Source organism: Tetranychus urticae, chromosome 2, assembly GCF_039701765.1.
Source record: "Tetranychus urticae isolate SD_2017Ah chromosome 2, NJAU_TeUrti_SD_1.0, whole genome shotgun sequence".
Lineage (NCBI taxonomy): Eukaryota > Metazoa > Arthropoda > Arachnida > Trombidiformes > Tetranychidae > Tetranychus > Tetranychus urticae.
In genome coordinates this window covers 26,495,437-26,512,745 of record NC_142959.1, presented here as the reverse complement: position 1 = coordinate 26,512,745, position 17,309 = coordinate 26,495,437, and the positions used below count along the sequence as shown (strand labels likewise).

General features: G+C 31.4%; 1 protein-coding gene and 2 long non-coding RNA genes across 12 annotated transcripts; all 3 read left to right on the top strand.

Annotated features, from left to right (window-relative positions):
- Window positions 1-125: 125 nt before the first annotated feature.
- LOC107360271 (glutathione S-transferase Mu 3) lies at window positions 126-1,024 on the top strand. Its single transcript, XM_025160528.2, has 2 exons — window positions 126-392; window positions 451-1,024. Exons 1-2 carry the CDS (start codon window positions 177-179, stop codon window positions 889-891), a joined length of 657 nt encoding a protein of 218 aa, XP_025016296.2. The 5' UTR covers window positions 126-176; the 3' UTR covers window positions 892-1,024.
- A 3,264-nt stretch (window positions 1,025-4,288) lies between these two features.
- On the top strand, window positions 4,289-7,413 carry LOC149094232 (uncharacterized). Its single transcript, XR_016198722.1, has 3 exons — window positions 4,289-4,484; window positions 4,578-4,638; window positions 5,272-7,413. It is a non-coding gene; the product is annotated as an uncharacterized LOC149094232 (long non-coding RNA).
- A 4,379-nt stretch (window positions 7,414-11,792) lies between these two features.
- Window positions 11,793-17,085, top strand: LOC107360869 (uncharacterized). 10 transcript variants are annotated; one of them, XR_016198716.1, is made up of 9 exons: window positions 11,810-12,059; window positions 12,409-12,467; window positions 12,800-13,044; window positions 13,323-13,563; window positions 13,805-14,346; window positions 14,785-15,149; window positions 15,226-15,552; window positions 16,093-16,208; window positions 16,290-17,085. It is a non-coding gene; the product is annotated as an uncharacterized LOC107360869 (long non-coding RNA). The 10 variants fall into 10 exon arrangements; XR_016198715.1 differs by having other exon boundaries at window positions 13,323-13,578; XR_001568397.3 differs by lacking the exon at window positions 11,810-12,059 and having other exon boundaries at window positions 12,133-12,467; window positions 13,323-13,578.
- The last annotated feature ends 224 nt before the right edge of the window (window positions 17,086-17,309 follow it).

Sequence of the window (17,309 nt, the reverse complement as noted above, 5' to 3'; positions counted from 1 at the left end):
GGCAGTGATGAAATTGTTAGTCGTCACAAAATAGGCTGACTTCCTTACACCCCACCTACTGGTTGAAGACTGACTGAGAATCAGTTATAAAAACTAGTCTCGAGTAAATCAAATTGTCTTTTGTGCAATATAAGTTTAACAGTGAACAATAAAGTTAACAATTTTTGCTAGTGAAAATGGTACCAATTCTTGGCTATTGGGATCTTCGTGGTTTCGTTGATCCAATTCGGATGTTGTTGGCTCAAGCTGGAGTTGATTATGAATTTAAAGCTTATAAAATTGGTCCAGCTCCTGAGTATTCCAAGGATGAATTTCGTTCGGTAAAAGATGGATTAGGACTTGATTTTCCCAATTTACCATATTACATTGATGATGATGTTAAACTGTCTCAGGTGAGTATCCTTGGCTTTATGTCTTTATTTATGAAGCTAATCGGTAAGCTCTTTTCAGACAGTAGCTATCCTCAGATACTTGGGAAGGAAACATGGATTCAACGGTGCTTCTGATTCTGAAATAACTCGATGTGATTTGGCTGAACAGGCTACTGTTGAACTTAAGTTATTCTTGTTCCCTGCATGGCGTGTTCATGATGAGGAGGCTAAAAAACAAATTGCTGAAGTTGTACCAGCAAAATTGGCTCAATACGAGAAATTTCTTGGTTCTGGTCCTTTCGTTTTGGGTGAAAAGTTGAGTTATCCTGATTTCCTCAATTATTCAATTTTTGATTACATCAGACTTTACGATGCTTCTTTGATTGAAAACCATACTGCGATCAAGAATTTTCTGGCCAAGTTTGAAGCTCTTCCAAATATTGACACTTACATCAAAAGTGATAAATTCAGTCGAATGCCCGTAACTGGTACAATGTATGGCTGGGGAGGAAGCGCATAAGGTGGGATACAGGCAAAATTATTGTCATGAAAAACACCTCCGTTTTGATGGAACAATCTTTCTAACAAAAACATATGAATACAATGTAACGAAATTTTACTCATAAGAATTAAAATACATACACATCTAAGAATATATCTCTTTTCAAATTTTACGCTCTACAGTCTTTATAAGCCAACAGTTAAGATTAAGCAAACACAAAATAAAATATAATTACCCATTTTATAAGAAGTCTATGATAAATTGATTATAAAGATATCCCTTCGAGTTGGGTCATTAGGTTTGTCCTCGAAATATAAATTTGATGAAGTTCATTCTGAGGCTGAATTCACATTTGGAATTCGAATAAGTCACAAAAATAAGAAAGGCCAGTAAATAAGAAACAAAAACTTGAACGAAATAAAAAATTAAAATAAAGCTTAGGGGTAACACTATCGTTTTACGGACAAAGGCGTAACTGGTAAGACTTTTAAATTGTTATCCAATGGGAGAAGGTGCTTTAAACACATTTATATAATTTTTACAATGTAAAGTAGAAATATAATTAAACACAAATTAATATAAAATAATAACAAACAAAATTAACAACAAAAAACGTAGAAACACAAAGCACATGTTAAATAGAAGGATATCGTCTGATTGTTAGTTTCCTTTCTTATTTTCTTTTGATTTCACTATCACAGTACAGTAAGATCCCAGATAATGAGAGTCCCACATAATGAGATAAATTTATCAACGATCCCTAATTAAGGAGGAGTTAATTCAATTTGAATTTCATCAAATTTCATTTTGATTTCTTTAATTTTCAATTGATTTGATTCGAATTTCTTTCGTAAAATATTAATCAAAAAACTCACGAAATCATTTTAAACTAACATTTACGATAAAATTCGATCTATTAAGGGAGATTGAAAATCATGAAATAAGCTGCCCGATGAATAGTGAAAATAAGCTATTCCACAGTACTCTCATTATCTGGGATCTCACTGTAATGTCTTTTTGGTAACAGTTTCGTTTTACGGACAAAGGGCGGAGCAATTATATAACACACTTTTGTTACCCAATAGACAACATGTTTAATTTATTTGACAACACAAAGGGCTAACATAGTAAGAGCAACACAAGTCCAACATTGTTTTGAACCTCATTCCAAGTGACTCTTCACCAAAATAATTAAATTTAAAACAAAATTCATTCAAATAATCTTCTTTGTTTGTTGCCTTCGTTTCCTTCGGAATATTAGCTTTAACGCTCCTCCAAAATCTTTCTACTCTTTGAGTGTTAATATTTTTGTCCATTGGGTTAAGCCAGTTTTTGCTATGGTTTACTTCACCATGGATATATCCTAATTTTGACAAATCAAGGTAACCTTTCCAACAGTCGGTATAAATAGTAGTTCCTGGTTTTACCCAGAATTTGATAAGCTCATTTAGAGTTGGTTTATCTCGCTTCTTAACTAAAGAAAGAAAACATTTTTTTGAGCCTCTCTCGATTCCACCAACTATCCATGTTCCTGTTATTTGGTCAGCTAAAAGTCTACCGACATTACTTTTCCTTTTAAATAATAGACTTTCGTCAATTTCGACGATTTTACCTTCTCCACCAATAGCATCACGATTATTCACCCAATGGTCAATAGCAACTTGTCTAATTTTTTTCTTGTATTTACACACTGCAACACCACCAACAAGAGTAAAATCCTTAATGGTCGTGTTTTTACTCTCAGAGCACCATAAAAAAATTATTGCTAAACTGTCCATGATTGAGAGGTGAGAGGAATCGAACCAAGTTCCAGTAGTAGGGCTAATTTTTTTGTAACACTTATTGCATCTGTAGATATAGTTGAATTTAGATGTTGGACAGTTAGTTTTTTTCATTTTACCTGCACAGCCATTTGTTCTAATACAATTATATTCGTCCTCTGTAGCTATCAATTTGTGTGTTAAAACAAAGGTCAAACCTGGTTGAATGTCTTCAGGTTGAGTTAATTTACTGACAAAATTAAATGGGGTCAAACTCGAGAAAAAATCACCAGAAAAAGACGGTAACACTATCGTTTTACGGACAAAGGCGTAACTGGTAAGACTTTTAAATTGTTATCCAATGGGAGAAGGTGCTTTAAACACATTTATATAATTTTTACAATGTAAAGTAGAAATATAATTAAACACAAATTAATATAAAATAATAACAAACAAAATTAACAACAAAAAACGTAGAAACACAAAGCACATGTTAAATAGAAGGATATCGTCTGATTGTTAGTTTCCTTTCTTATTTTCTTTTGATTTCACTATCACAGTAATGTCTTTTTCTGGTGATTTTTTCTCGAGTTTGACCCCATTTAATTTTGTCAGTAAATTAACTCAACCTGAAGACATTCAACCAGGTTTGACCTTTGTTTTAACACACAAATTGATAGCTACAGAGGACGAATATAATTGTATTAGAACAAATGGCTGTGCAGGTAAAATGAAAAAAACTAACTGTCCAACATCTAAATTCAACTATATCTACAGATGCAATAAGTGTTACAAAAAAATTAGCCCTACTACTGGAACTTGGTTCGATTCCTCTCACCTCTCAATCATGGACAGTTTAGCAATAATTTTTTTATGGTGCTCTGAGAGTAAAAACACGACCATTAAGGATTTTACTCTTGTTGGTGGTGTTGCAGTGTGTAAATACAAGAAAAAAATTAGACAAGTTGCTATTGACCATTGGGTGAATAATCGTGATGCTATTGGTGGAGAAGGTAAAATCGTCGAAATTGACGAAAGTCTATTATTTAAAAGGAAAAGTAATGTCGGTAGACTTTTAGCTGACCAAATAACAGGAACATGGATAGTTGGTGGAATCGAGAGAGGCTCAAAAAAATGTTTTCTTTCTTTAGTTAAGAAGCGAGATAAACCAACTCTAAATGAGCTTATCAAATTCTGGGTAAAACCAGGAACTACTATTTATACCGACTGTTGGAAAGGTTACCTTGATTTGTCAAAATTAGGATATATCCATGGTGAAGTAAACCATAGCAAAAACTGGCTTAACCCAATGGACAAAAATATTAACACTCAAAGAGTAGAAAGATTTTGGAGGAGCGTTAAAGCTAATATTCCGAAGGAAACGAAGGCAACAAACAAAGAAGATTATTTGAATGAATTTTGTTTTAAATTTAATTATTTTGGTGAAGAGTCACTTGGAATGAGGTTCAAAACAATGTTGGACTTGTGTTGCTCTTACTATGTTAGCCCTTTGTGTTGTCAAATAAATTAAACATGTTGTCTATTGGGTAACAAAAGTGTGTTATATAATTGCTCCGCCCTTTGTCCGTAAAACGAAACTGTTACCAGCTTAGGTTTAAGCCTTGGTAAACATAAAACTGCTAACAGTAGTTTATTTTGCAACCGAAAGATGGTCATAGTGAGCTGTGAATCCAGGCTTTGGAATCCAATCTTAATTTTTATTCAATTTGTTTTGGTTAATTTTTTCAATGTTATTAATAATTAATTATTTTCATTTTGGAGTAAATTAAATCAAAATTTGGATGCAATATGAATATTCACACATTTATTTGACTCTTCATCCACTTTCAGGTAAATCTCACTCTTTTTTTGAAAGGTTTTAATCCATGCTTTTTTCATAATCCTTTTTTAATAAATTAACCCAATCTTGTCCCTGTCTTTCAGATTATTCAATAGATGGGATAAAATGGCACATTTTCAGTTGGCTGACAAGAGATTAATCAAGGTAAGTTGAAGTATATTCTATTCAATTTGCAATAATTAATGAAATTTTGAAAACTCTATTTCAAAATGTTGATTAACAAGAAGCCAACAAAAAGGTTAGCATAGGCGTTGATATCAAACCTTTTAAAAGCCAATTGAACAATTTCCATTTACCAAAATTAAATTAATATTTAACAAGGACTTTGTTGACATTGAGCAATTACTCAATCAACATCAGACCCTGAAAGATTAAGTAAAAAACAAGAAGAGAAATAAATATCATTTATTTCTATCAAAAAGTAACATGAGAATAGGTTTTGCTCAATGAATACAGACAGCTAATGTTTTTTCGACATTTGTGTCTCTCAATTGATTTCATTAAAAAAAATATGAAGATAATTACTGAATAACTGACCATTTCAAGTATCTATTTCACTTAACCTTAGGCAGACAAGGTAAATAATAATTATAAAGAAAATGGAAAATCAAAGCTGAAAAGAAACAATCCATTAAAAAGAGCAAAAATCATCTGAGAAAAGTTGAGGCTCTTGAAGAGATGTTTCAAGATAATCTTAAAACCGTTGATTGCAGCAACAGTTATGATTGTTATTAACTTTAAACTAACTTTTCATTTTTTTTAATCTTTTGTGAACAGGCAAAGTACATATTTCAGGAAAACAATTTGGTCTCCATTTTCACTTGATTTATTTGAACAGCGTAGGATTGAAAATTTGCTTCCATCATAATCATCATCAGGATCACCATTATTATCATCTGTATTCTCACCATCATCTTGGGATCACTTTATGCACAGCCTTGAGGGTCACCCAGACAATTGCGTGGGTCATTCTAATTGATCAACTTTGACTTTTCACTTGAAACGATTCAACGATTATCATTTTGCCATCACCATCATCTTCAATTCATTATCACTGGAGTGGAGTCGCTTTCGTCTCAGTCAAATGATAATAAGTCATAATTGATGATAGTAAAAAAAAGTTTACTGCCAATGAATTATTCAAACTGATTATTAACTATCTCAAGATCTACATGAATATAAATTTCATAATATGAATGACACGTTCGATCATTGAGCGCATTTCAATTTATCATGGCTCCATATTTTAAAGACAATAATTGTCAATTTTCGAGATACTATCTTTGTACCAAAACGAAACTGGATTCAGAAGCGCTGATGTTATTTTGGGCAAGTCTCAGTAATCGTTTCTTAGGCCGTGAAGCTTAGCCTAGGCGAATGGACATCCATTTAACCATATGAGAAGAAATCATTAATACTGAATATATTCGGAAACCTGTTCAACAAACTGGCTCCAAGACAGTTACTTTTTAAAGATTTGCTTTCGCTGTTTAAGTTTGGGAATTTCTTGGTAAAGCAATAGCCTGAGACCAGCCCATCAACAGTGTCAATATAACCTGTTGATACAGAATGGCCATGATGACCTGACTTTACCAATTGTAAATGTAATCTAGTCTAATATCGGATTTGACTTGGAAATCACGCTTTACAGAATTTCCTGTTCGTTTATCTTACAGCCAACGGAACTGTTCTCCAAAGGAATTCCAGAAGTTAAAATCTTGAGTATCGACGATCAACTGGACTAGTATTTTACCAAATACGCGGAAAAATCCTTGACTGAAATTATTTGTTCATTCAATTTGAGATAATAGGCAACCTCTTGATTTACTTTGTTAAAAGCCGTTCTAAAAATGTTTAAGTCAAATCATCTTGAAATGTGGCTTTGCTTAACAAGACAGAGATCCTCCAATGAATGGGACAACCCGAAGCAAATAAGATTATCCAATTGAAAAGTGATTCAACTTTTAACAATTAATTATCAAAGAATCATCATCATTAGATTTAAACACTGAACGTTTTTTGGAAGATGAAAAAATCATTATAAAACTGAAGCAAAGAAAGATTAGCAGAATGACAATACGGAAAAGCTAATCAAGTGTAGCTTTTAATTCAAGTCAAACAATTGAGTTAAATAAAACAAATGAGTTTTTTTCGGTTGTTCCTAACCTTGAATTACATTTGATCGCATTTACCTTCAATTAACCTTTTCTTGGCCATTTTATCATCTATTCATCTATCCTTTAATTGCTGGAGTCAAATTAAATTTACCTTTAAATTGCCCTTCACTTAAACACTTATCCAAGTTAAAATCAGGGAAACAGTCAATAATCAAAACAAAAGGGATGAAGAAGAAGAGGAAAGCATCATCTTCACTTCTCTCTCATTACAATGTTACTGTTAATAAATTTAATGATGATGATGATGAAAAAAAAGAAGCGTGCATTTGTATTATGACAAGTTAAAAGTTTTGGTTACTCTTGTTTTATAATCATTCTGTTATCTTAACAATTCATGAGATTCTCAGGATTTGTTGCAATTTATATGGTTTGATATGCATTCCAATGAGAAGGTTAGGCTTGTTGATCATCATTTTCATCTTCTGGCTCATTATTATTCTCTCAACTAACAATCATCATTACCATTTAACAGATCAACTGTCAGAACCAACGGAGCCAATAAACGATCAAAATCAACACAGGTAACTAAAGAGTTAATAATCATGTTTGCAATCAACTCATGCTTTTGCCTTGTTACTAACATATTACATGACCAGACCCAAACTAAACCTTTTCATCCAACAACTCAACCCTTAAATTTTACCTCATTCATACCTTTAATTAGTCTTCACTTTTTTTAGGTTATCATCAATGAACACATAAAATTATAATCCTAATCATTAATAAATTTAAACTTTACCTACGTTTTTTGAATATCTTCAAGTGATTCTCCAGATTCGGCCTTAAACCAGGCGAAGTAAAAAAAATTTAACATTTTTAGGGTAAAAAATATGAAAAAAATGGTGAACTAAATAAATAAATAAAGTAAAACAAGGTTACTATTTGTAAATCAGGTTGACTAAAGTAAGGTAAATCTTGATCATTATTGTCATGTTAATCATTAGGACAGGATGAAAGATGAAGCTAAAAATGAATGAATTTCATGTCAACAATAATTGTTACAATTATTTGATGAAAGTCATAATAGTCTTGAACAATTTATGAAAATGGTTCAAGATTTAAAGGTAAACTTATGACTTGAGATATGAAAGTGTTGAAAGTTTAATTGTTATCAAGTTATTTATTTCAAGTAATAACAGATTATTATGATAATCAACTCGTTATTTTGGGTTAACACAGCGACAAATGTTAACGTGAGAAGATGCGCTTCAGCACATTGACAGCGACTAAAATTGAACATAAATTTAATGCTTAACAAGCTTTTTGTTCAACTTTTTCCAGTCATTTTACCCATTCCCTGGTCAAGTCACCTTGTGTACTCAATAGCCTTTCATCGCTTTTCATCCAAACTAACCATTTTTCCATTTTTTCAACCAAAAGCAACAACAAACACTTGGCTCATTAACAATACTAAAAATGGTCAAATCAAAATACGACAAGAATTACAATAAAATTGATAGAATCCAGCATTTTCTGAAAACGTAATTTATATCAAATTAAGAAGGGAAAAAAGGAAATTAAATTGAGTCAAAATTTTCCAAGTTTCCCGAACAATTTAACTCATTTTAAAGGTAAAAATGTTGCGCTTTTTAGCCCAAAGCTGTTTCTTAAATATTTACTCTGTCGATTGATTGCCCAAAATTGCTTCATGTGACAATTAAAAATGGATTAAAAGCATTTTGCAGGTTAATTCATTAATTGTTAAAGACTATTAGACTTGATCATGTTGTAATGGACCTTGTAATGATGATTCCCAAATCATAAAATGAGCAATTTTGAATGAACCAGAAAAGCTTTTCTCAAAACACTTTTGACAATCACCTTAACAGAGCCAAACAGATAATTACAAATATTTGTGAGAAGGTAAAAAAAAGATCTTTAAAAGGTACGCCTTGATGAAGATGATGATGATGTAAAAACAGAGGATGATGACAATGAGAATGATGAAGAGATGATGAAAAGATACACGTTCCTAACAAACCTCCTAACGAGTTTCCAATCTTCATCTTTTCATCCTCTTCTTCTTGTTAGTTTATTCACGCTCAAAGCTTTATCGGCTCTCATGGTGGCCTAACCTTTACCTTCATCATCATCATTATCATCTACTCCTTCATCTCTCTCTCACTTTGTGTCTTCATTGTATCAGTGCATGAATTGCTAATTTTCACTTGGTTAAGATGCTTAACATTTAACTTCGCATTCCGCCAAATGACCTCTCAAGTCTCTCATCATGTTATCGTCCATTCAGCATCCAACCCAAAATTATCATTGAAAATGAAGAATCATTAATCGACTAGAAATGAAGCTTTCCATTGAAATCAATTCACTTTTAGATCTGAATCCAACATTTTAATTTCATTGTCATTTCTGTCTTCTTTATGCTCCAAGAGTCAACCTTTTGCTTCCAATTATCATTGTATTAAAATAGATGAAATTTGAAGCTTTTAATGTTAGTTACAATTTCATGTGAAATCATTTAATAGATTGAGTTAATTTGTTGTAAATGTTCATGTATTTCATGCATTTAAAGATACAATTAATGTACAAATTGTTACCATTAATAGTGAACTCAATAAACATGGTAACATATCATTAACAATCCATTTTGTTTCAACTCGTTTCTCGCCATTATTTACATTAGTCCTTATTTTTTTATCATGAATAAGGTTAAATTTGATTTCATCTTTTCACAAATTGTTTCATCTTCAACGGTAATTACAGATTTGTAATCAACCTTTTATATTATTAAAAAAAGGTTAACGGTTCTGTATGATAATTATTATTGGTTAACAAAAAATGAAAACTTGAAATGATATTTATTTTGTTAGATGAACCATTTGAATAATTGTTGGTGAAAACTGAATCTAGAACAGTTTTGACAGACTTAATTTACAATCAGATTGATTAATTAGTTTGAAATTATGATGATATTAAAGAGAAAAATGAAAATTTAGAAAAATGCTTTTCCTTTTTTTGTTTTTTTCATTTAACTCACTGATTATTTATTTTATATTGTTTTACCCTGAAGAGATTCATTGACTTTAAAGCCTCAAGCTCAATTAATCAGTCTATTTGTTTGTAATATTTAATTATCATCATTCTTGATCAATATTATTGATGATGATAATCATTATTGCCATTATTATGATTGTTACCAATGGCAATAATTTTCATCATCTACATTTTACCTTATTAAATACACCAAGTTATGTATTTGAGTTTGCTGAACACACTTTTCACTTTATAAACATTAACTTGTTGAAATCACTTAGTTAATTGACTTCCCTTGATAATCTTTATTTGTTGAATGATATCGGCTAAATGTGTAACTCCTTTTAACCTGTTGAGGTATTGAAAGAATGAATTAACCTTTTCTCATCTGAATCAGATCTAATCCAGTTTGTGAATTGTTTACCAATTGAAAAGCGCAAACCTTATTCCCTGCTTTTCCAATCACAATACATCATACATGATGATTATCTTCAAGCTTAAGGCACATTAGGTAAACACATTTTCTTAATCCATTTCCAATTGGCAGAATAATCTGGTCATCTGGTTTGCCATTTTGTATTAGTAACGGTGTTAACTCGGAACCAGTGTCATAGCCATGAATATAAATTAAAGATAATTGTTGAGGCACCAGAAATGCCAGATCAATCCACCAAATGTAAAGGTACAAAAGTAGAGATCCAAATGTAATGATTAAGTAAAATTGATACCCAATCTCTTGTACAAAACTAGTAAATAATTGGTAAAAAGGATGGTCGTTGATCAAATAATCAAAATTCAAGGTTTGTCAATAGCTGCACAATTATAAAATTCAACAAAATTAATATTTTATTTTAACATAAATTTCCATGACAAAGCTAAAATTTAACATATGACTTGAGACAGAAAGGAGTTGTGAGTTTGATGGGCGCGCAATTTAAGTGTGAAAATTTGACATTTTTTGTTCATTAACTTGACAATCAAACATAATCTAACCTTTTAATACTTGAGTTGCGATCATCTTTGATGCAAGTCCATTGACTCGAGAGCTAAATCAACTGATTACCAAGAAAGGTGAATAAATTTGATACAATTTTGTTGAAGTGTTTATGTTGATATCAACACAGTGAAAGGTTGATGTTGATCAAGTTAAACATCTTCATGTATTATCTGAATTAGTATAACAATAATAGGATAATTTGTTGATCATTATGAGAGCACAATGATGTTGGAATGAAAAAATAAGTTGTTTAATGCCGACAGCAAATCAAAGTACACAATACATTTGTTGATTATGACGATGAAAATGATTAAAATGGCGTTCAATATAAAGATGATTTGTACACATTTTACTAGCTTTTTTCATCATTACTTTCATCATTTTCATCTTCATCCTCTTCCTTCATGTGATCAACAAACATTCTTGAAGTAAATGTCTTTTTTTGTGTTTGTATTCAGAATCTCTTTTCATTTGTAATATTATTTTCACGGTTTACCTTTACTTTTACCGGCTTCAGTTCAACAATGGCAAATGATTATGTTTCATCTTCAATCAGGATATATCCATGATAACAAAAGCAGCAAACTGAATCGCTGTTTTTTTGCCCAAAAGTTACAATACAATGTTCATGTCAATCAAGGATGTTTCAAAATTGCTTTCATTACAAGTTGATTAAAACAGCTGAAGACACAAAATCAATATTACATGTTAAATTGTATCATATTTAACACTTGAAATGCACCCTTAAAGGTTGATACCATTGATTGTCAATTTTGAGTCTTTCAGTCAACATGACCAATGTTTACAAAGGTTACAGGTCAGGAGTTAAAGTGGATGTTGAGTTGTTAAACTAGCAAAGCTACTGGTCATGAAGATGACTAGTTATGATGATGATGATGATGACAATGTCCTAAGGATAATAATAAATAACAAATCAATCACCATTAAGTTGAATTGCTTTCCAAAAAGAAATCGTCTCTTAAATAACCTTAATTACTTCACTTTGAAAGGTTTACTGTTTTTAAATGTTAACCTTTCATCTTGATTTTCACCCTTTAAAGGTAACCTCAGTTTTACCATATTATCCCACCTTATCTGCGCGGCCTTTGACCATTTGAGGGTTCAAAGAATGACCAAATGTGACCAGTAATTATGTTGTTATATTGCCATAATTAGACTTGTTTTAATCACTTGTTCCTTTGCGCTGGTTTTTACCTTCAAAGGAAATATGAAAATTGTTTTCAAATGGTCAGTCGAGTTACCGTGATGATGGGCCAAGATGGATGATAATAGTTTAGGTGATGATGAAGTGGAGGAGGATAAGAGATATTCACTTTGTGACCAATTAATTTTGATTAATTTGTTTTCTTGCATTTCAAGGGAAATTATTGAAAACAATGGTAATTAACTTCTGCCCTCTTTATTTTTTGTAAATTGCGCTCCAATAGTAAAGACGCTTAAGCATAATCTTGATTGGCTGTTGCTTTCAACTGTTGCTTGTTGTTTCGTTTGGCGCATTTTTGCTGCTTAAACTGAATTTATTTCACTGTTATTCAAAGATTATCATGATTATTATGATTATCCTAAAGCCAATCCTCATCAGTAAATCGCCATTTCGTGAGCATCACTTGTAACCTTTCAACATCATCTCATCAGCTTGTTTCCCATGTTTTTTTTTGTGTTTCCCTTTTCTCTCTCCTCTTCTCTCACTTTACATCTTCTGCTCATTTAACCTTTATTTTTTTTCAGGCGAAAGGCATAAAACTATTGAAGTGGCCTTATGGTTTGACAGATCTCATCATCCTCATGTAAGATACAAAGTTGATCATCTTGTTTTACTTTCTATCATCCTCCCAATCATCATCACCATTATTCTTATCGCTTATATCGACTCAACGCTACATCTTCTTTAGCCTCAAAGGCCTCATCACCATCTGAGTATTTTGAGTATAATCTTGAAACTTCCCTCTAAACACATCCTTAAGATCATCCTTTTGCTCAACCTCCTCATCACCCTGAAAAAACAGTCTCCCTTTTTTTCCAACCTTGACAGTAAGAACATGTTAAAGATGTTTTACACAGCCTTTCCCTACATCATCATCTTTTATCACTCATTATTAACACAAATCATTATTTTCAGGTCTATCAATTATTCTCACCGGAAATTATAATTTATAATTTTCTCTTGGCTCACTGTTTTATCCCAAAGAGTTATTCATATCAGATGGACACACATTGACAGGCAAAGGAAACAAAAAAAGGGTTCATAGAGGATCATTACAAATCAAGTCATGGATGAGGAAAAGAAGGTCAAGATTAACGCAATTGGAATACAGAAGCACATCTCTGATTATTTAACTGTCGATTAGTTGAACAATGAACCAGGTCATTTTATCCTCCTTTTATTAATTGATACCATCAATTAAGCTCCCAATTAATTACCCTTAATTGGTTAAATTGATGGATACACCTTACCTCTCATCTTCATTCAACTCAAACCAAACCCAGTCGACATTTTAATCTATCCATTCTTCTCTAGCCCCATTCATCTGAGACAACCAAACCATTTATTCACTTTCGTCATCACTATCATCATCATCATCGCCATCATTTTTATCATCTTTATCATAATCATTAAACAAATTTTTCATCTTTGTAATCAGATCCCGTTTTTGTTACCTTAACTTCGTGCAAAAAGATTTCTAAAGCGATTGTGTAAATTATCAAAGCCAATTAATTATTGCTATCAAAATACTTCAACAAAGTTACAAATCTGCACACAAGAAGAGAGATCATCTTTATCACCGTTAAATAATCAACGTAATCATTGATCTTTGTGGCCATTTGAAGTATTCAACACATTCATAGGTACACACGGTGTAACATTGCAGGTACACCAAAAAGGTATTTAAGCTTGTTGTAAGTTAACCTGGCAGGTTAAAACTTGTCTACACTAAGATCATAAATTAAATAACAAATCACCAAGAATCAAGAGCCAAAAAAATCTCATATTTTATTGCTATTCTGATCCAGTTTTGATATGAAGATGTTTAAGATCAGACCAGTATAGGTATTGATAAGTTACTTTTATTTTCTTGAATTTTTCTCATTCCATGCTATTCTTTATCCTTTTTTCACATTTTAGTTCACATCTTTTTATTGGTGAAGTTGACATGAAAATGCTTCAAAAGCTGAACAAAGTTTATGTAATCAACAAAAGATGGTTTGGATATTTATGTCAAGTTGGGATTGACAATGTAATATTGACAATGGCATGTGTATTGACTTATTCTGTCAATATTTCCCTGGATCTTTCCATGTGTATAACACTTGAACTTGATTCAACCTATCAAAACATGGAAATTGAGTTAAACGACAAATTTGATCCAACAATCAATCCACATCAATAAACCCATTTTAAAAGTGACTATAAAAAAGGGAAAGGGCTGGAAACATGGTGGCAAAATGGTTTCAACATTTGAACAAAACATGAAAGAATAAAAGGAAACAAGAAATTCTGGTCCAAAAAAACAGATAATAACATTCATTGAAAGCGATTAACAAAAATGATTCTCAATGTGGATGATCATTGATCGTATCAAGCAAACATAGAGACAGGATTGCAGTTGAGTAAAGATATAAATTGTGAAAAGGGCAAGAAACGATCTATTGACAAGGTCAACTGAGGTAAGCAAAAAAAGGATCATCATCATCATCATCACCATGATCTTGATCACCAAAAATTATCAACAAAATGATGAAGCCGGTTTCATCAAAAGTTTCTTGACGAAAAAAAGCTCAACTCAGGAAGAATCTTATGTAAAAAAAGAGAAAGAATCTGAAACATTTGAGTTTTTCTTGTTTGCCTCTTTCTTATCGATTTTGGTCAATCTCATTGAGCATAAAAATGACCTCCGACAAGAGTTGATCAGCAATGAAATGATCATTGATGGCTGTCACTTTAAGATTCATTGGCAACTACAAATGTATTAATAGGAATGATGAGGCCAAAAAGGCAAATCAATGTCTAGATAAAGTTGGTGATAAATATGATGATAATGATGGTTAAAGTCACATGAATCTAAATGATTTAAAGATAAAATTCTGACAACATTCATTTTACAGGTTGTTTTTGTCCACCCGCACTTATAACGATCAACCTTTTGCGAAATCATCCCTTAAATCATTATAATTTGATCGGAGCGTTGAATATTGGATATGATAGCAACCATCCAGTTATCAATGGAATCAACCATTTAGTTATCCGAATTGGAATCATCAACGGCATCATCAAATTTATATGTGTTTATGTCACCCTTAAATAATGTGAAAAGATGTTTCAAATGATGTTTGATTAATGGTTTGGACAAGCAAAAAAAGTTACATTTAAGTATCACTTCGAGACAATTTGGTTTTCAAGCAAACTGATTCCACGTCAACACATTTAATTTGCAGCCTTTAATCGTACCTAATCAACCAGGAAAACTCTCGTAGGTGTTGATTAGAAGTTTAATTACAAAAATCATTAACTTCTTTTTTCTTCTCTTTTCCTTCATTGATTTACAGAACAGTGCCAAGTGGAAAAGGCGAAACTGGACCTAATTGTTACCTGTAATGATAATCATTGTGATACTTGGAAGCCAATGAATGTATAATATACATGGGTGTTCAATGTTGATTAATGTAATTTGCCTGCATCGCCATCATCATCATTATCTTCCTCTTTTGTTGCTTTGTTGACAGACTATTTTATCTTCTGCTTGCCATTCCATGTCAGTTTGACCTGTTAATGATGATTTGCAGGACAAGATGACTTTTAATTCCTGGATTAACTCTGTTAACATTCAATGTAATAACCAGTAATCATCTAGTTGATATTTAATTTGTTATCCTGTAAGTTATTTGCTGCAAAAACAGTTTTGAAAATCTTTCAGCTTAACCAATCTCAACATTCAAACCAATCTAATCTAATTTCAAATCTTGTAATTATCTTGCTTAAAAATCATTGGCAATGAATGAAATTCAACCCACAACAGAATCAATTTTCACCTCAACTAAACATGCTGATGAACATTGCTCCGTTTTATTAGTACAATAACATGTAAACTTGATAACCTGAAACGATAATGGTTGATCCTTTTCTTTAAGATAATCAACCATTCAAATCTTAATCACTCCGTTTAAGGTTCAAGTTTTATTGTTTTACCTTCAATTCACACTCTTTACAATTTTAATAACAAAAAATTGAACCCTTTTATCCCATTCAATTATAAGTGGTAATGAAACTACGGTAAAAAAAGCATTGCTAAAAGAGTTTGAAGAAGAAGCTAATTCATCTGAATTACTTTAATTACACTTGGAATCTCAGTGTTTCTTATTTGTTTTGCCTCTGAAAATCCGATTAATTTTCATCTTGATTTCTTTTCCTTTCAGATGTCATCAACTTAATGAAAACTCTGGTAATCATGCAAATTGATTCAAGATTTTACTGAACCCACTGATTTCCATTAATCCATGTAAAAAATGACAGTTGAGCTGAATTTTAAAAGGTAAAATTGCTTATTTTAAATAACAATTGAATAAATTGTGTTTACAAATTTTTCTAAAATGATTATTTCTTTCATTTACAGAAGTCTGATTACTTGGATTGAAAGCAAGCAATACAAATAAAGCTAAACAAATGGTAAACAATTGTATTTGTAAATCCATATTGAACTGGTTTTGATGGATGAAAATCACAATGAAAACTAGCCACTAACTGGCTTAATGGCAAATCAACAATCCAATTTGAAAAGCCTGATTTACCAATTAACCAACCTCCAAGGATGATAATAATGATTTATCCACAATATATTGATATCAACATTGATCTTTTTTTACTTGAAACTAATCCAGTCAGTCCGGAACCATCTAATTATATTGATATTGTTTACAGTTGAAATATTTCATTGATTAACCAGAATAATAGACTGTTATCAATTAAAAGCAGTCTTATAAGCCTATCCCATGAGCATTTTGTTAACAACAGCAATAATGATAATATTAATAGATGATGATAATAATAATAGTAATAATAAATTGTTGAAGCTCATAATATTTACGGTTGTAAGATCACGTTTGCTCGATCAGTTAACCATATCGGTTGGTAAATAGGCAGTTGATTGTTAACAAGATGATGAGACTCAATTATATTACCTTGTTAATTAAACTTGTTGTCTTCTTGGGATAAGGTAACAATGATGATGAAAGGAGAGGAAGAGGAGGAGGAGGAGGATGATGATGATGATTATGTTGATGTTTGGGAAGGACAAATGATGAAAGTAAAAAATGTATTGTAAATGTTAATTGGTCAAATTATTTCAACTAGCAAACGATTTTTGTTAACATATTATTTTACTTCAAACAAAATATATCCATTAATATGTACATTTGTCGTTAATTTAAACTCTCTTTTATAATTTACCTTTTCGCATTGCTGTACAAATCCAATGGGAAATACACGCAAACTGGTAATTTGTTGAACGGTTTTTTAGGCCTTCGTATTTTTTAATAACATTGTTGTTGTTATTTTCATTATAAGGCCTTGTCATTCAGTATTATTGTCATTAGAATGATTATCATTTGAAGTCACAATTTATATGTAAACTGTT